The following is a 19806-nucleotide window of genomic DNA, read 5'->3' as shown; positions in this document are numbered from 1 at the left end:
AGCTTACATGTCATTTCCATTCCGAAATCTTTCTAGGGCTTCCAAGTCTGTGATTTGGCAAGTGTGAGACGTCTCTTCCTGCCAAGACAACACAGATTCTAACAGTGTTTCATATTCAGTTAATAGGCATTAATTAAAGCCTATAAGAACCATTCTGGATACAGAGCTTCTAAGGTACAGTCACCTGCAACTATGATTCATGCTTTAAATGTAGAAAGACTAAGGTAATACACCTGTGTTACAGAAAACATCATAGGCATCAAGAGAGTAGTCTACAAAGCCACATTTATTTGCACATGTACAGAACAGAGCGACAGATGTTATTGTTTTCCATACAAAATTATATAAAAACAGTATTCACCTTCATAGATAACACCATACCACTTTAAGTTGTATTAAATACATTCAGAAAGCATTCTTGCACACACACAACATTAGTATTAGGTAGTCCCAGGTAACTCCAACACTGCAATGTAATTATTCCTAGTGGTATGAAGGGATGAAAGATTAGTCTGCAACTAAAATAAAAAGAATTCTGGTTGAGAAGCAAGCTGAAGTCTTTCCTCCACTGGCCATCAAAGCAAGGAACATCATTAAACAGGTTAACTGTCTCCAGAACATAGATGTAAATACTACCAAAGCACCTGCAGAAGGCAGATAAGAGTGGTATTCCAGACTGACTTGAGCTATCTTGGCCAGTGTTAACATTCCCATTTAATCACTGCTTGCCTATGGATAGGAAAAAGTTTTATAAAACTGGAAGATAGAATTGAGTACAAGCTTGTGATTACAGAAGAAAACAAGAAGTATAGATCCAAATCAATTACTTTCCCTTCCTACCCAGCACCAGAGAGATTACTCCCTTTACTGGGTCTTAAGATTCCCATTCTTGCAAGGAATAGAGGGGAAAAGCAAAATTTCATGTTTCCTGCAACACTGCCTCCCTACATATGATCTAAAAGGGGAATTTAATTGTCAACAGGACATCTCAAACAATTTATTTAAAATGCACATTTATTTCTACAAAAAAAAAAGTGTATGATACAGAAGAAGTGATCACACCTACTTAAAGGTTTACCCATTAAAATATACAGAGAATCTTAATGAGTACAGGATATTTAAAAAAAGATGCAAAGGAGTGTTAATCTTTTATTTTTTACATTTTCAGGAACTTCACATAATTTTGGTAAGTAACCTTTTACAAAATTATGTAAAAAGTACAAGAATGCCTGGTAAACAGTCTGCATTTTTCCAAAAGATTTTTTACAGCATGCAATTCTTAAGGCAGCCTTCTCCTCCTCCTTACAAGGAATCCTTTCACTCAAATAATCTTCCGCTGCAAAGATTAGGCTAAGGAAGCTTGGTCTCTTCTGTTAACGCCTTTTGTCTTTCCTGTCTGATTTACGGTCTCTTTCACTCCGTGAAGTTCTCTTGCCTGACCGACTACTTTCTGATATAGACCTCTTTCTGTCAGATCTTGAACTTTTATCCTTTGAGCTTTTGGTATCTCTACTCCCACCTTTTGAGGACTTGTGACTTCTATCTACTCCTGAAGCATCCCTTCGCTTCCTGTCCGTGCTCCTTCTGCGTTTTCTATCTCTGTTATGCCCTCTTCCTCGGCTTCGACTTCTACTTTCACTGCTGCTAGAGCTACTGCTGCTACTGTCCCTGCTAGTACTTCCACTTGTAGTGCTGCTGCTGGTGGAACTACTCCGACTGCTACTGCTGCCTGTGCTGGAACTACTTCCACTACTAGTACTGCTTGAAGTACTGCTGCTACTACTACTGCTGCTACTACGGCTATGACTCTTACCAGTTTTGTTCCCAGCCCTACCCCTGCTTCTACTCCTAGTCTTATTCTTAATTTCTACACTCGGTGTCTGACTCTGCTCTGTCTGTGCCTCAACCACCTTTACAGACACCACAGCATTTTCATCCTTCTCTGCCTGGGGCTCTGTATCCTGAGTGGACTGAGACAACTGAGGTGACTGTGGCAGTGGCACAGACTGTGGTTGAGACAGAGCCTCAGCCACAGGTTCTGGCTGAGCTTCAGGGGCCTTCTCCTGTTTTTCTTCAGGTTCAGCTTCAATTTCTGGTTTGATACCTTTCTCCTTCTCAGGAGAAGGAACATTACACACTTTTTCTGGCTGAGCATCACACTCTGTTTCTGGTTCCACTTCTTTACCATTTTCATTTTCTACAGGTTCTACACTATCTGCCTCATTCATTTCAGCCACATCCTGCTCATTATCCACTGGCTGAATGTTTTCACTTTCCTCTTTTACAACTGTGACCTCTTCATGCTGACCATCCTGTTGCTTGTCATTCTCCCTCACCTCGGTAGTCTCTTCTACTTTAATCTCCATTTCATGTCTCTGTTCATCCTCTTCCTGTTCTTTCTCTGCATCGCTATGCCCTGAACCTATTTTTCCCTTTTCCTCCCCTACCTCCTCCATTTCTACATCATTGTGCTGATTACCTGTCTCCAACTCTTCCACCTGCTGAGCCACCTTACCCTCTTCCTGCTCCTTGTTCTGTTCTTCCTTCTTTTCTTCATTCTGCACCTCCTGCTGTTCTTTTTCCTTCACACATTGTCTTCTGGGCCTGGCCTCCATTTTGTTAATCTGCTCTGCAAATTCATTTCGCCTGCTTTCAAAGAGTGCTAGGGAATAAATGCATAAATAATAGTTTCAGATAATCTACAGACACTGAAGTCTACTTTCCCCTTAACTATGAGCTAGTAAGTTACCAAATTGTTTTAACTTATAAATACTGCATCCTTATTCATTCTGAAGTAGCAAGCCATTCATGCATAATGAAAAAGACTGCTAGTTACCTTAAGAAAACAAAGCAAAGGGGATAGTCAGCTCAGCTGAGTATCAGAACAGTAAAGCCCTAAATCTAAGCTAACAAAGAGTTTTTGACTTCATTAAAATCAATCCAACCAACAGTATATCAAAATAATACCTTAATTTCCTGGTATTTATATATTAACAAGGTTATATTTCCTAAGGTAAACAAAAGACAGTAAGAATCAGCAAAAAGCTGGTTAGGTATTAAGAAAGCTTAAATAATGTAAGCTATTCAGACAGGTGAGCTAGCTTCTCTTATCCCCCAACCCCACACAATGAAGAAAAACTCCTTAAGAAAAAAACCCAGTACATTCTCAGTTTAATAAGAAAGAACAGTAGGACTACCATCAACCGCAGTATTTTAAATTGTTTTCCAAAAGAAAAATATAGTCATCCTGTGAAACAGAAATGAACACACATTAAGGTAAAAAAAAAAAAAAAGCACAGCACTAAAGTTTATGATGATTTTTAAGAAAATGCTTCTCAAATCCTTTGTAAAAATCTGCATTTCCTTGGGTCGTCAATCCATAGAATCTGCATTTTCAAAAACTAAGTTGCTGCACTGGCATACATCTGGATACTACAGCTAATATAAAGGACTATGTTTTAAACACATACCTCTGAGATTATGCATACACCTCTTTTGACTTCTTGTAAGAGAATCAAAGCACATCCAACATAAAAATAAGTCACTGAAAGAGTAATGTTCACTTATGATGAACACCCATGCAAGAACACAGAGTTTGTCCTAACCATGAAATTCATGTATTTAAGTAGAGAGACTTAAAAGAAATTTGTACAGCAAACATCAAAGGGAGGCAAGAACAAGGGCCTTTGTATCACAAAGACCACTTACCATTCATCTTTTTCTGTGACTCTTCCATCAACTTCTGCGTAGCAGGACACATTCTGCCAGGTATGTAGAATAAGTGGGGTTTTGTCTTCGTTCTTATGTATTTAATTATTTTAGCATTATGTTCATTCCATTCTTCTTGCTGAGAAATGAAAGAAAATAACCCTAAGATACACAAGAATAGTTTAAACAAGAGAAAGATCAAGAGCAAAAATAAAACTCACCAACTGAGCAAGCTCAACCTTTTGCTCAAGTAACCGCAGCTCTGTCTGTTTAGCACGCCTTTCTTCAAATAGTTCTCGCCTTTCATTTTCAACTTGCTTTCTTTCTTCCTCTGCCTGCACTTCAAGTTTTTGTTCAATTTCTTGTCGTCTCTTTTGCTAAGATAAATAAAGAAGCATCTTAAATATTTTTTCTAAATCAAGAAGTGCTCTAGTTTGGTCCAATTAAAATTTTGAATTATTTACACCATTAAAGGCATTCCTAAAAACAGATTAAGAAATATCTCCTAAATTACAGGTAATGGAAGAAAAGAGTGTCATTGCTTGCTGGCACCTAATTTTTTGTGGGTTAACTATAAAATTATGGGCCCCTGTGGATTTCTGTCTGCTTTTCTATCATTCAATTTGAATTTTCAATACAAGCTTCAACATGTTTTTTTCCCCCAACGGCAGAAAAAAAGAAATAGATTTCACGTGTTCCACTTGGAGGGAAAAAAGTCACCTCCCACAGAAACAAATGAAGGACTGCAGACTGGTGTTTGTGACGAACAAAACAAATTACATTGAGAATACTTCCAGTATATTCATCGCTAATTAGATATATTACTATAATCCAGGAATGCCCTGTTTGTATGTTCTAGACAGCCATATGCTCAGATTGTACAACAGTTGTCTAATTAAAAAAATACAATTTAGTGCTTGGACAACAAAATCACTGCGTCAAAACTCCTCAGGCCTCTACTTTGATTTATAGTAAGTTTTTATGTATGAAGAGAACAATGCCTATACAAATTCTCAGAAAAACGTTGCAAAGACCAGTAACTCCTCAAAGTCTCTTTATACAAACACGTACTACTACAAATTAGACAAGGACTGCATGTTTTTAGACCATCCTAATCAATAGTTTCTTGTTCTAAAGGCAAGCAGGCAACAGAGAACTTTGGTCCTTTCTCATGTGCTACATGACAAGTTAGATAAAACAGCAGGATATCCAAATACTGAATCTGAAAGTAATCAATACCAACACTGCAAACCAGCTATGCTAACACTACACAGAAAAGGTTTTAAGTTTAAAGACTTCGTATCTGCTTCTACCGGACTGCTGAAAGTAGAACTTTCAAACACTGCTTTTAATCTAAAGGTTATTAGTATTAACTGAATAACCCATTTAGGGCAACAGTAAACAAATACCATACCCTCCACAATTTAAAAAAGCATACTAGGAATAAAGTTACCACTATCCTATATATAAGTTTTTCGAAGTTACCACTAAGCTATGCAAAGCCTTCACTTCAGTACAATCACATATTCATTTATTAAAAACAGTAATTCTTGTTATCTATACTGGGAGGGGGAAGCCATTTGTAGTCAAACAGATAGCATAATACAACCATACATTTCTGTATACTTGGTTGTGATTTAAACATCTGGGACACATCCGGGTGGGCACTGCTTCAGCAATGCTGAATCACCATTATTTACAGAAGTAGCCTATGACCCATTAAATAGTTAACCTGATTAAATTCCATTTACTTTGAAATGATCCCCAAATAATGTAAACAAGAAAAGATAATCTATTTTGTGGTTTACACGTTTTAAAAATGTACAGCAATTAAAAAAACCCAATCAACAAGACATTGCCTTTTCACTCCTGCAATGGTCAGAAATAGTGTTGTAAAGTCATGAAATTGTTAAGAGTCCCTTTCCTGCCTCCCACCCCAATTCCACTAAACTAAACCAAACAAAAACCTACAGGCACTCTTACCAATCTGTTGCACCTGCAACCTACACCATGGGGAATTTTCATTCCTACTTGAAGCAGCTTAACCATACAATTTTGCTTTATTATTTGCAATCTGATACAACGAAAAATAAGTACCCTTTCAGTAGCAACTGTGGACTCCTGTTTAAATTTTTGAAGAGTGCCCATCAACAGGCCAAATATACGTCGATTCCTGAATAAAAATAAAAAAAAGTTTAAGATTCAGTTCAAAGCCTAAGATTTTTATTTGCATAAACAATCAGAGAAACTTTCCACTGCAGAGATGTTTATTTTTAAAGGCTCAGTATTACTCAAGGCCATTAGCAATAGAACACATATTGACTGTGCCAACAGTCAAGGATATAATTTACAGTGACATATCATATTTTGCTTAAGAGTAAGAAACAGCTCTTATCCATAACACAGCACATTTAGCATTGAGAAAATTGGAAGCTTGCACATTTTACATCTGGAAATAATGGCACTAAGGAAATATTAAAAAAAAACATCCAAAAGTAGAGAGTACTGAAGAAAAGGTTGAGTAAATACAGTGTGAGCTATCAATAAGGCAGTGAACTGGAAGGTCATTTGGCTTTCTGAAAAACGTACCCCCCCCACACCCCCTGCCAGCGCCGCTCAGAGGATTAAAGAGAAATGGAGCCACAAGGGAGTGAAAGCTTATCCGTCAGTTTGCCTAACCCTATCTTCTACAGTGAGACACTGCACTGTGGGATGAAACCAGAATTGCTCTCATCCAATTAAGTGTTGTTTTGAGAAAACTTAAATAAGTAAAATTCTTCAAAGAATTCCCTTCTTCTGAACAAGAACTAACTTATTGAATTTCACCTTTTCTTTCTTTCCATTTAATCCCAAATTAAGCCTTTACAGCAACAGGCAGACTCTCTTATTCGTCTTTAACTGTTACCCAATTAAGAGAGAAAGGAAATGCTACTCTCTTCACTCAGTACCACTCTACTCCAGTGGCACAAACCTGACATGTAAAGGCAAAGGTTCTTGTATATGAAAACAGTAGAAATAGGAATAAATAAAGAATTGAGAGCTAGAGATTACTCAAAATGTATTTGTATATGAATGACATCCCAGAAGACACTAAGCAAAATCAAGAGTTCAATGGATGCTGTCCTCTTAAAGAGCCTCTTTCCACCACAAGCCACACAGAGATCAATATTGGTTTTCTCATCTCCCCAGAAGACTACTTAAGTGCAGAACAGTAAAACTACAGTTCTGAGGAAACAAACTTTTAGTGCCTGAAGCTGTAGGAAGTCCACTAAGAATTTTGAAAGTCTTTCTGTGACGAAAGCAGTTGGAAACTGGTGATGGAAGCAACAGCAGTCTGTTAGTGATGCTGTAACTGTAAAAGAAGCAAGCGAAGTGCCTTTTTTGTGCTAATTGATCTGTGGTCCTTATCAGAGAAACTCTCTACAGTTCCTTATTCCAGCTCTCATTCTTCTGTTTATTTGAGCTATGGGTTATTATTGCATCAGGTGAGCTGCAGACTGAAGTGGATGGAGTCCAAGAGGTTGGACACAGTTGCAAATTTGCTTTTCTAAAACCTCTTTCCAGTAGAACTGCATTCCAGCAAGAATTTTTATGAGCTACCCTGACACAAATAAAATATAGGAAAAAGAAGATATACATAGGAGGAATCAAAAAAGAAGCAGGCAAAAGGAAGGTCAGACTGTACACAAAATGAGTCTGAAAGTAATAAGAGAAAAGAAACACATGATGGAACTACTGCATTAAAAAAAAAAAAAAAAAAAAAAAGGAAAAACCCATACCCAAAAGCCTCCTTCAACCAACAAAATAAATGATGTACCAAGACATCACTGTAACAGTCCAAAACGTTAGGTAACCAATGAAGCTATATATATTTCTGTCTTACTCAAAGACAATCAGTTACAATAGCACTAGCAAACCTATTCCTGTAGGTGGCCTGAGAAGTAGAACCCGTCGTGTGTGAAGTGAACGATGTGTTGTTACTGCTGTGAAGTATTTTGAGAAAATATTTTTTGAAATCAATTTTATACCATTATGGTACCTCTTCAACATCATCTTTGATACATAATAGCATCTGTATAACACTTTTTAAATCTAAAGCTACTTCCTATGCTAGCACCCAGAAGTACCATGTTAGTGCTTAAAAGAGACTGCTGCATACCTTTGTTTTCCTTTCTCATCCATATTTTGATCTTGTATAAGGTCTCGACGTGTTCGCTCTTTGGAGGTAGCAACAACAGAAGATGGCAACGCTGGCTACAACAAAGAAAAACAAACTACTTTGTTCATGTTCCAGATAAGTAAGTGTTGTGGTTTAACCCCAGCCAGCAGCTAAGCACCACTCAGCTGCTCCCTCACTCCCTGCCTCGCTCCCAGTGGGATGGGGAGGAGAATCAGGAAAGAAAAAAGTAAAACTCATGGGTTGAGATAAGAACAGTTTAATAACTAAAGTAAAATATAATACTAACAATAATGAAATATAATAATGACAGTAATGAAAAGGAATATAACAAAAAAAAAGAAAAAACAACAGTGACGCACAATGCAATTGCTCACCACCCGCTGACCGATGCCTGAGCGGCGATCTGCCCCTCCTGGCCAACTCCCCCCTGTTTATATACTGGGCATGACATTCCATGGTATGGAATATCCCTTTGGCTAGTTCAGGTCAGCTGCCCTGGCTATGCTCCCTCCCAGCTTCTTGCACACCTGCTTGCTGGCAGAGCATGGGAAACTGAAAATCCTTAACTTAGGATAAGCGCTACTTAGCAACAACTAAAACATCAGTGTGTTATCAACATTATTCTCACACTAAATCCAAAACACAGCACTGTACCAGCTACTAACAAGAGAATTAACTCTATCCCAGCCGAAACCAGGACAGTAAGTTTCTTCCTGCACAGATCCATTTATCATGTATTACCTTTTTAATATCATCATCCTCTGCGTCGCTTTCTTGGCGTGATTCTCTTCTTGTCCGACGTTCTCCACCCAGCCTGAGGAAGAAAAAGCATTAGTGGTCACTACAGAACATATATTTAGGACAGCATCTGTTCTAACACAAGAAAAATACAAGTCAGCATATCTAGCCAGAAGAACCAACACTTCCAGTAAAAATCTCGCCACTGTTCCAATGACCAGTAAGTAGCATTTTACAGACAGAACCTACTGTCGGTAAAAATCCGTGAGAGAAAACAGTTTAAGTTTTAATACAACTTGCACAGTAAAGTAAAACAGAAGAGCCCACATTACTACCATATTTGACTTTTTAGAATACCTTTGGAATTTATTTCTTGTTTTTAATGTTTGCATTTTTCTTTTTCCAGAACCTCTAAAATGGCTACTGGTATAAGGGGATCACGAGACAGATTTAAATGCATCAAGATACAAAGGCTGGTATGATTTTTCAAATGGGAAACGCTATTTAAGTTACCTAGCCAAATACCTAGAATACAGGTGAGGAGGGGCAGAGCACTTAGGACCTGAGAACTTGGACCAACTGAGGCTTTAACAAAGAACAACTAGGCAGTGTGTTAAATAAAACTTATTTTCAGCTTTCACTCTCAGCTTTGTGGCACAGCACTTTACTACTGGTAAAGCCGTTTCACAGTATTCATTTTGTGTTAACTCAAATATTCAAAAGCAAGCCTTGCTTTAGTCAAGAACTACCATTGCACGTAAGTGCCCACAGAATGAAGCTGACTATAATCAGTCACATCTGACGGATCTGCATCCAGATGTGAAAGCTCAAAATCTGAGTCTATTGTCACACTGTATGCATTCAATGTATTGAGCGGGAGATCTCAGTCATGATTCAATTTGTGTCTCCTGTAAAACAAATCTGGGCTACTAAGCAGAATATAGCAGACGGTACACCAAGTAAAACAGAAAATTCCAAGAATCTTTGTATTGCTATATCTTTATATTATTGCTATAATCTTTATATTGTTATAAGGTATGGGGAAAAAAAAGATTTCACCACAGTCAACTGCTACCATCCAAATATATTTCCAACAAGTCTTGAATATGTAATCTCTGAAGACAACAGTGAAAGTCATCAGTTATTAACAGTTATTGAATCTAAGTATTTAAAATTTACTGTTATAAATTCTTATTCTGATAAAGCAAGTTCTCTGCATCAGTTTTTGCACCCACCTACTGGCTGCCCCTTCAAGATCCCTCTGTTTGGCTGGGGGTCCTCCTCCACTATCCGAGAATCCACGCCTAAAAAGAAAATGCTTGTGATCTCAGAACAAGTTAGGCTAACCCCAGGTCCACCTTAAGCCTGCACAATCAAACTATATTTTGGCTTTGTGGTCATGATGTAACAATAAGTTTTACTCAACTCTATCATCATTTACTGTTACTACTGCAATAAAGTGTTTAAACATACTGCTTGTGGACCAACTAATTTAAACTTGAATTTCTGCATTTATTCAAGGAGCCCCATTATGTTCAAGTGTTCATATTTGCAACAATTTTCAAGATGTATTAAGTCTTAACCAGCAGTTTGATATTGAAATTCAACAAAAAAGCCACTACATACTCCATTAAGAAATAACTACGGAACAAAAATTGGCCTTTTCATTCTACTGGGGGGGGGGGGGGGGAAGGGGGAGGGAAAAGCCACAACAAAACACTAGTGGTTTTACCTACATGTGTTTTAAAATTCCTGTCGACTTCAACTCTTTCTATTCTTCCTGGAAAAGCTACCAGTTTCTTAATTACTGAGAGACTGATTTTGGATGATTTCAAAGAGACAAGGTCCCAGACACCACATAACACCTTCCTTAACTTTGATGTTCCCCCTTATTTTTCAGGCTAACGACTGAAAAGGTTAGGGAAAACCACCAGTTTAAACCTGTTATAACTCAGAATGAGAAGGTACTTTAAATTTCAGGCTGTGACATAAAACCCCAAATGCCCTGTAGGCCAGCTTTGGTGCCTACTTAGTGCAACAGCAGTACAATGAGCAACGGGGTCCGACGAGAAATACAAAACACCGCAGCGTAAGGACAGCAAATCAGTGCCAGGGTAAAGGGCGGAAGAAACCCCACTGCCCGTTTCTGCAACTCCTTACCTTAGCAATAAGCTCCCACGCCCTCTACCTCCACCAGGGCCTGTGATGGCTAACAGTCTGTTTTGAGGGGGCCTGCAAGAAACGGCGGGCGCTGTTAGCGGTACCTGCCCCGGCCCCCCGCGCCGCTGCAGGGAGCCTCCCCGGGGCGCCGCAGCTCGCCTAGCCAGAGATGCCCGCGGCCATGACCCTTCCCTCACGCACCCCACGGTTGTATCCCTCCATCCCCGCCACGACGGGCAGACGCCGCGGGCAAACCAGCGGGAGCGGGGCCCCACCAGCTCCCCCCCCCCCCGCGCTGCGCCAGAAGAGCGGGGACGGCCCGGAGAAGGGCGCGGGGGCGGCGGCCTGCGGGCAGCTCCTCGCCGCCCGCCCCTCGCGCCCCTCACGCAACACCCCCTCCCCCCCCCCCGCCCCGGGACAACGTCGCCGCGCACGCCAGGCCCCTCACCACCCCCGCCCCCCCCCCCCCCCCCCCCCCCGGCCTGGCCGCTTCTCACGCCCCCCCTTCCCCCCACCGGGCCGTTCCTGCCGCTGGCGCCCCCCTCGCCTCACCTCACGTCATTGGGGTCCCGTCCCGTGAGCTTGCGGATGTTCTCGTCCACGTGCTTGAGGCTCTCCTTGGCTTTCTCCAGCTGCTCCTGCAGCGCGCGCACTGCCACCGCCATCCCGCCCGCAGCGCGGCCTAGCCGGGGCCCAGCGCAAGGCACCGCTGGGTAACGGGGGGGGGGGAAGGCCCCGCCCACGCGCGGCCTGCCTGGCGGCCCACCACTCCGGCAGCCGCGGGCCGGGAGGGCGCAGCCAATAGCCCCGCGGCGGTCCCCTCTGACCGCCAATAAGCGGGCACGAGATGAAAGGGCACGCCCCGCGGGAACGGCTCACGGAAGGTGCCCACCAATCACAGGGCCCAGAGGCAGACTGGCATCCCGACCGACCGACCACTGGAAGCCTCTGCCTGCCAGCTCTACGAATCACCAAAGGGACCGCCGGAGTGACATCGCTCAGAGCTAACGAGAACTCATGCGTCCATTTCCCACAGCCCAATCAGAAAGCCGCTTCGGGGACGTTTATCCCCACCCACCTAGGACGCATCCTACTTTCTCACTCTCTATGGGACCGACAAGCCGGCACGCAGGCGGCTTGGGCGGGGGCCAATCACCGCTCCACTACAGAGGCCGCTGCGCCAGGCGAGCCAATAGGCGGGGACGTTACTGAGAGCAGGCGCGCTGCCCGGTGGCGCGCAAGCCGGGGTGTGGCGGCGGCCTCACGGGCGGCCCCGCGCTGGGGGGCGCTGCCGGGTCCGCGCCTGCCCTCACGCCTCCCGGCCGCCACCCGAAGCTTCGTGGCTCGGGCTTCGCCAGCTGGCTCTCCACTTAGCGGCTGCGAGACTCCGTTACGGGACGTTATTCCTGACGCCTGGGGTGGCGAGGTTTTTAACTGCGCTCTTCCCCGCCGGGCAGCCGGTGCCGTTTCTGTGGAGAGGCTGGGGTGAGCCCCCAGGCCCGGAGGCCGTAGCCGGTTCACGGCGGCAGGAAATGGAAGGCGAATGAACGAGTGACGTTCTGAAAGCAATCCCCCCCCCCCCCCATTTCAGCAGTAAGGAGTGCGGGGGGGCAGCTCCGCAGGGAAGAGACGTGTTTGCCCCCCAGCTCCGGCCCCCCTTCACGGCACTCGTTTGTGCAGCCCCGGTTTGCGCCACCGCCCGGGGCAGCGGGCTCTGGAAAGCGATAACGTGAAAGGCCCTTTCCCGCTTGAGGAGAGGCTTCGGCCGGTGCCAGCCAGCCGCGGCAGGCCTTCCCCACGACGGGGAGAACCAGTCAGGCCACCGCGGCTGGGCCGCTCCGCCTCGGTCGGGAGCATCAGAGGCTGACAGGGCCTCGGCGGCGCGCCGGAAGGGGCGGCGCGGCGGCGGCGGCGAGCCCCAGCGGCAGCTGGCCGTTGCCGCGGCGCCGAGTGGCGGCTAAGGGCGAGGTGGCGGCGGGGGGGAGCCCCGCTGCGGAGCGGAGATGGCGGACGAGGCGCTCTTCCTGCTGCTGCACAACGAGATGGTGGCGGGGCTGTACCGCGCCGCCGAGCAGGGCGAAGGGGTGAGTGGGGCTGCGGCCGCCCTGGGGGCCGCCCGGCAGCCGCCGGGGCTAACGCTCTGGCGGCGCCTTGTGTCTTGCAGGAGAACGGCCGCTGCACCACCAAGCTGGAGAGCATGGGCTTCCGCGTCGGGCAGGGGCTGATCGAGAGGTGAGTCCCCGTCGCTGCCGCGGCCTCGCCCCCAGCCGGCCCCTTGCAGCGCCCCTCTTCTTCCTCCTGGGGCCGGCGGGCGTTGCTCGTCCCCGGGGGTTTTCCCCTGCGTCTGCCCGGCGAGGGCCCACGCCCCCTCCTTCCCGGCCTGCTGGGGCCAGGAGTGTTCACCCGCTCGGTGGAAAGCTGCTCGCTGCTTTGAGTGCACAGAGAGTTACGCTGCGAATGTGTTCCTCTTATTAGGCGTTCTGGCATCCTCTCTTTTGGCACCTCATTCTTATGGGGACCTGTGTTTGAATACCATAGGACAGTTTTGGAGTATGTATTTTCCCAGTGCTTTCCATCATGAACATTGAGTCAGGGTATATGGTTACTTTTAATACTTATAATCCTTCTTAATTGCACTTTTTGTAGACCTACTTTTGCATGTTTCCTACTTCTGGTACGTTTCATGATTTTCTTCTCTTTCTAATTTCCTTCTTAAACATAATTTTATGATTGGCTGCTCCTGGATTTCGTTTTTCTAAAGTACTCTCAGTCCCTGGAACTTGGCGACTGAGCACGTTGCCTCCTTGTTTCCCCAGGCCCTTTGGGGATGCACGATGACTTGCTGCACATCCAACTTCAGCGCCCTCATTCTGAGGTCATGTGGAGACTCTTGAGCTTCTGAAGTCATGCTTTCATTGAACAGAGAGGTGCTCTAGTGCCAGATAAAGACCCTCAAAGAGGATAAAGGGAGAGAATTCTGAAATAAGCAAGAGAGAGAGATCCCTTTTTGGGAAACAGGAACAAGTTTTACATGTTTGTTCCTATGTGTTAGTACTTTTTTGCATTTTTGAAGGACTCCTTCCAAGCAGTAGTATGGGTGTGAGCTTTTTGTTTATCTTCTATTTAGACATTTAGTTGAAGATAAAACTGATGGACTGTTTTGCATCTTTCTGTACTTCAGCTGTCTTTAATAATCACATAATTAAAACCATATATTCTGCTGTCATGTTGCCGGTATTAAGATAACACTGTGTTGCTCTTAAGTTAAAATACTTGATGAACACAGAGTGATGCTAGAACGATACTGTACAATGGTTGGAAAACTAATTTCTGTAACAGCCTCAAAAATAATGTTGCATAGTACCTTTTTTTTGTATTTTCTTTTTCTGTTTAATTGGTCAAGATGTGTGTATCTTCATTATTGATATATTTCTCACTTATCTCTTAGGTTTACAAAAGATACTGCCAGGTTCAAGGATGAATTAGATATTATGAAGTTCATTTGCAAAGATTTTTGGACAACTGTATTCAAAAAACAAATAGATAACCTAAGGACTAATCATCAGGTACTAATGCTGTAGAATAAGATTTAACTTAAAAAATCAGTAACAGTTTTGAGTTACTAGTGCATTTTTTATTTTTCTTGGTCTAGAATTAATTACCTGATAAGAAACCCAACATGTTCTTTATTTGTTTTGTTTAGAAAGCATGTTTTTAAGGTTCATGTTAGCATGTAGCTTCAGAATACAATTTAATAATTGCTTGTGATGTCTTTATTGCCACCCTGTTTGAAAAGCGCATTTCATATGCGCTGTTGCAGAGTTACAAACTGACAGGACAGTAACGGTTACAGCTGATTAACACTTAAACAGGAACTTTTTTATGTATCTCCCAATAAATTTTAGTAGAAAACTAGTGTGAGAAAGTGGTATTGCTGTCTTAATGTCTATTTAAATAGAATGGCTGCCTTGAAGTAATTTTTTTATTTTGAAGAATATTTACAGTTTTCAGCAGTTGAGACACTTAGTTGCACTCTACTGAACATACTTGTGTAAGAAACAGCTGAAAAACTTCCAAAATTTGCATGTTGGTGACATCGTGTTGTATCTCTGTCCTTTCCTATGTCAACAGCCACAGTTCTTAAGATCAAAATAATTTAAGGAGCCATTTTACTAGAGTAAAAAAATCTTTTTCCTTTTGAATGACTTGGTTTTCTTACGGCCATTTTCCTGTTGTATCGAAGTAGGAACAAGAGAATTTGTACAAGAATTGTGCCAAATAAAATAGGTTTTATTTTTCAGTGAGCTGTTTATCAAGTAATAACTTTATCAGATAATGATTACCTTAGAAATCTGTTTTTGAATTCAAAGAAAGCTGCAGTATCGAGCTGAGGTCTCAGTTGTATACGCAGCCTTAATTTAATTTCAAGGGTTATGAAGTTCCAAAGTAGTACAGTCATTAGCAAAGAGATTAAAATGACAGGTGTAGATTAAGCTATACTGTGTTCATACTTAATTTATTAAAATGCATATTGTGGCACAAAATTGTAATGTAGAAAACACTAGGCTTCTAATTTGATCATCTGCTGGGTGTTGTTGCCTGTATCACTATTAAAGAAGATAATTCTCACTGAATTTGAGAAGAAGAATAGTGAGTTGCATACCAAATGAAGATTCAGATTTGAATGTAAAAATCAGCATGCATTTGATATATTAACAAAGACTTTCTAATATGGAACTGTTGTTTCTGAGCACTGGAAGGACTTTTCCAAGAAGAATGTAAATAAACATTTTTTAGGGTTAACTGATCATATTATTATCTAGGGGTTTTGTTGTAAACTCACAATTAAGTATCTTTTGTTTTGATATTTCATGTAAGTAAATAATAGCTTAAACTTAAATAACATATGCCTTAATCTAAAATTTCATTTTTCAACCTGAGAACATTTACATTGCATCTACAAATCAAATCCCTTCACATAAAATGTTGATTACATGTTACTGCATAGTCAACTAAAAATCTTTTTTTTTTTTTAATTTAAAACAGGGTATTTATGTCCTTCAAGACAATAAATTTCGTCTCTTGACACAAATGTCTGCAGGAAAGCAGTATTTAGAACATGCACCAAAGGTACCCTTCAGTTTTATCCTTGGGATCTGCCAGTTTGATTTGAATTAATCTGGATCTATTAATAATAACTTTAAATTTTGTAATTGAATGGATACAGACTCTTCAAAAGGGCAGCTAAAGTTTAGTCTCCAAAACCTGTGCTTTTTAGAAATGCACCTTGTTTCGGAACAGTGGATTTGATTTATGGCTCAAGAAACAGTCATAGTCGTGAAACTTGCTGTTGTCACATTTGAGTTACTTGATGGTAGGAGCTGGTCTGCCACTGTCTGCCATTGTCTGCCATTATCACACAAATTCTTTCTTTCTCTTTGGAAAGCATGTGCTTTCAGAAGCTTTTTTAAAATTTCCAAAACATATTTGGAAGATGCTATTTGTTACCTAGAACAAGCTTCTGAGATTATATGAACATTCAGAAAGATCTTCCACCAATTAAAAATAGTTTTGAGTGTAGATGCTGAGTTAGGGTAATAGTTTAGGTAAGTGAAATCAGTGCCTCTGCAGAAGCTCTTTAAATCACTTTGGTTCAGGTGGATGTAAGAAATGGGGCATTCAGTTCCATTTTCTGGTTTCTTAATTCTTGATCTTCTTAGTCATCACAGTTGCAGGCTACTGTCCTTGGGATTTTTTTTTGGTGTTTGGTGAAATGTTTCTTCTGTTTTGCAACATATATTCTAAATATCTGCAGGCCCTTGTATTCTAAGATGCGGCCTGTACAAGAATGCTGTCTTGGACTGTTTCTCCTTCGTCAACTTTAATACCAGTTGCTAATTTCAGCTAAGTCCTGGGAATAATTGTTTTAAGGATATTAAGTTCATACAAGTTTAATGGAAACAAACAAGTGACTCAAGATAGAGATTTCTCTTGTTAGAGGGACTATTGTGAGCTCCGCTGTACCAAATATCAGAGCTTTCATCTATTAGAGACATGACGAAGTTTCTCGAGCACAGTAACAAAACCTCCATAGTTTTATATTGTCCAAGTGTTAAGTCTTGTTCTTGAGTACTTGGTTTCAATCTTTAGCAACAAGCTTCACCCTTGACACTTATTTAAAGTGCAACTTTATATTTAGTATTTAGCATTTACCTGTGGACTAATCAGAGGAGGCCTATCGAATTTGGGAATAAAGAGTATTGTAACAGCTGAAGTTTCATCAATGCCTGCATGTAAGTAGTTCTCAGAGTATTCAATTATTATCTCACTTGGTAACTTTCCTTACTGACTTCATCACTGTGTAAGCATTTATCAAGGTGGGATTAGTTTGAAGCTGCTGGGCCATAGGAGTCAGTATGAACTTCAGGATATGGCTTGTCACTAAATGTTTTAGCGTTTAGAAAATACTGACAGAGGGTGAACCTCCATGATATTGAGTGGAAAGCAAAACTAAAACGTTGTATGTACATTTAGAAGCATCAAAGGCATAAGGATGTACATCCAGGCGGCTATTTGAACAAGTGAAGATAAAAACAACCAGATACATGCTCTTTCTCTACAGAAGTCGTTAAGAAAGTTAGTAAGTGAAGTCCATTGTAACTACCGAAGCTGCTTAAGGTGGATTTAAAAATTTCCACAGGCTTTGCACAAATTTTAAATTTAGCTGACAAAACTGTTGTGACGTGGGACATGGTTCATCTTAAAGAAAAAAAGAAAGGAAAGAAAAAGCTGTTTAGCTGGAGTTAAATTTAAATGCTAAATTTAAATAGTGGCTAGATTGTTCACAATTTAACTGTAAGATTGAAATGTTCCTTACTGTTTCTTTTAACAAAATGATTACAAGCAAATAATTACTTGGAAAAACAACTCTAGTGGTGATACTTTGATGTGACTTTGCTTTTTCTTTGCAGGTAAATTTCAGGTGATGATACAGAAGATGTAGAGCACATTCAAATCTGGGTATCTACCTTAAAAATCCTTTGTGTGTGGATTCAGTATCTTGGTTCAGTTTTGTATGTAGCTTGTAAATTATAGCAGTGTGCAGCACAATTCCAAAATATATAATAAATGTTCATCAAAAGAACTTAACACTATGCTTGTATCTTGGTATGAAATTTATTCTATACCAAGGTATTAATGTCTACATGGTAAACACTATCTACTCAAAAGTTTTCAGCAAAATATTTCAATTACCAAAACAGCACATATGGAAGACCAGAGGCACTCTTTGAGAACAGAGTAAAAGCCTGGCCAAAACTAAATTGGAATAAGAAACTACTGTGTTTTGTGTCACCTAACATGAATGTCCAACTGCTACCTTTCCCTGTTCACTCTGAACTGTGAGACAGCAGTTGCTTTTGTACTGTTCTGAGGAAGCCATTAGCACATGAACCAACAGCCTTCATTAACAGTGTTCAGTGGCGGCTTAGTTCCTTTGTAGGAATGATATGGGACAGTAGAAAAGAGAACTTATTTCTACATAGTTAAACAGTTTCTCTTACCTCCCTAAAATTAGCACCTGTTTTTTGTGTCAGAATAATTTTACAGCTAAGGTCATCTATACTGGCCAAAGAAGGAAATTTGTTTTAGCTTGTTGTGCATAAACTCAATATTAATGTAATTGTTTTTAATTGCTAGCTACAACTCACTTCTGTAATGAGTCTGTGCAGGAAGATGATTAGGCCTGCAAGAAGCTATAAAGACATCACCAAGACTCTTGAGGACATTGGGGTTTGCTAGATACTACTTGTTACAAGATTTGCATAACAATACATATGTTGCTGTAGGTAAGCATGAAAACATCTTGTTAAAACTTTTAATGAATTTTGCTGTAAGACTTTTCTTTTGGGAGGTTCAGGCCTTATACTTTCAAATGAATCACGATAGAAACTTACGGTGTTTATTCAGAAGTGTGAGAATGCCTTGTGATAGTGATTCAGTTTCTACTTTGAGACCAGTAAGTAACAGGCTAACTAGAAAAGCTAACATGTTAAAATAGCACCTTTGATCGTTACAACTACCTTCTGTGTTGGGAGAAGTGTATGTTGTCCAGTTGCATGAAGGGCAATAACAGCGGAAGTTGTTCTTCCCTAAGCTCTAGGGAAGGTCTGAAGTTTGTAATGGATCAAGCCTTTTCTAGCTAGCTGTTACAAGCTGGCAAGCTATAGATTATAAATGTGATAACCAGGGGTTTATTATACTTGAGCTTAAGATGTGACCAAATTGTGATCTTTTTGGGTAGTGTGAATGCTAGTTGAGATTAGTAGTTGTAGCTGAGTAACTTGGCAGTTCTAGGAAACATCTAGAGCAGAACTCAAACTAGCAGAATGCTGTCCCACTGTTTATAGAACTAGCAAGGATGAAAGTAACTACAGTAGTATGGTACTCAGTAGGGGTCAGCTGTTCGACTGATTGAAAATGCTGGGTTCTTATACTGGTAGTTTATAGGAAGGCTGTGGTGGTTGTTCATTTTTATAACTCAGATTTGTTTGAAATTGTAGGGCTAGAGAATTAGCTAACTAGTATTCTTGCATTTCATGGGTTCTTCAGTTGCCAACTCATCCTGCTTTCAACATGCTGAAAATGTTACTAAAGAGACTAGAAACAACTTGCACTGTATGTCTAATAGATGGACATTTCAGTGTCATCACATTTTAGGCATCTACAGTGTGGTAGACATTCAGTATCAACATACACAGAATCATTGTTACTTGCATCTCCAGAATTAAAACTCTAGTAGTTACTGTAATTCGCTTTGATTTTTCACTTAACAGTTAAGACTACCATTCCAGATGCAAAAGTGCCAATCATTCAAAGACACACTAAAGGTTTATCAATAATTATTGATTGGCTGTGGTTAATCATTATTTTTAATAGCGAGGGGAGGGACTTAAATTCTACAATATACAGAAAGCAGATGTCAGTTAATACTGTGTATCAATTTGCTGCTATCAGCAAAA

At 41.2% G+C, this 19806-nt stretch overlaps 2 protein-coding genes across 5 annotated transcripts; one reads left to right on the top strand and one right to left on the bottom strand.

The window, feature by feature from the left end:
- Nucleotides 1–268: 268 nt before the first annotated feature.
- PNN (pinin, desmosome associated protein) lies at nt 269–11475 on the bottom strand. Its single transcript, XM_050897505.1, has 9 exons — nt 11339–11475; nt 10787–10858; nt 9862–9930; nt 8630–8702; nt 7868–7962; nt 5806–5881; nt 3930–4085; nt 3709–3847; nt 269–2662 (listed from the first exon to the last, which is right to left on the bottom strand). The coding sequence occupies exons 1-9, from the start codon at nt 11449–11451 to the stop codon at nt 1374–1376; spliced, it is 2082 nt and encodes a 693-aa protein (XP_050753462.1). The 5' UTR covers nt 11452–11475; the 3' UTR covers nt 269–1373.
- Nucleotides 11476–12709: 1234 nt separating this feature from the next.
- On the top strand, nt 12710–17940 carry TRAPPC6B (trafficking protein particle complex subunit 6B). Of its 4 annotated transcripts, none has more exons than XM_050897211.1 (6): nt 12716–12874; nt 12910–13018; nt 14235–14352; nt 15833–15916; nt 16986–17079; nt 17758–17940. In XM_050897211.1, exons 1-6 carry the CDS (start codon nt 12790–12792, stop codon nt 17787–17789), a joined length of 522 nt encoding a protein of 173 aa, XP_050753168.1. In that variant the 5' UTR covers nt 12716–12789; the 3' UTR covers nt 17790–17940. The 4 variants fall into 4 exon arrangements, with proteins under 4 accessions (XP_050753171.1, XP_050753168.1, XP_050753170.1 ...); XM_050897213.1 differs by having other exon boundaries at nt 12716–12900; nt 12975–13018; XM_050897212.1 differs by having other exon boundaries at nt 12720–12870; nt 12951–13018.
- Nucleotides 17941–19806: the final 1866 nt, after the last annotated feature.

This window comes from Gymnogyps californianus, chromosome 5 (assembly GCF_018139145.2).
Source record: "Gymnogyps californianus isolate 813 chromosome 5, ASM1813914v2, whole genome shotgun sequence".
Lineage (NCBI taxonomy): Eukaryota > Metazoa > Chordata > Aves > Accipitriformes > Cathartidae > Gymnogyps > Gymnogyps californianus.
Note: the sequence above shows the minus strand (reverse complement) of the source record. Positions and strands in the feature narration are given on the sequence as shown.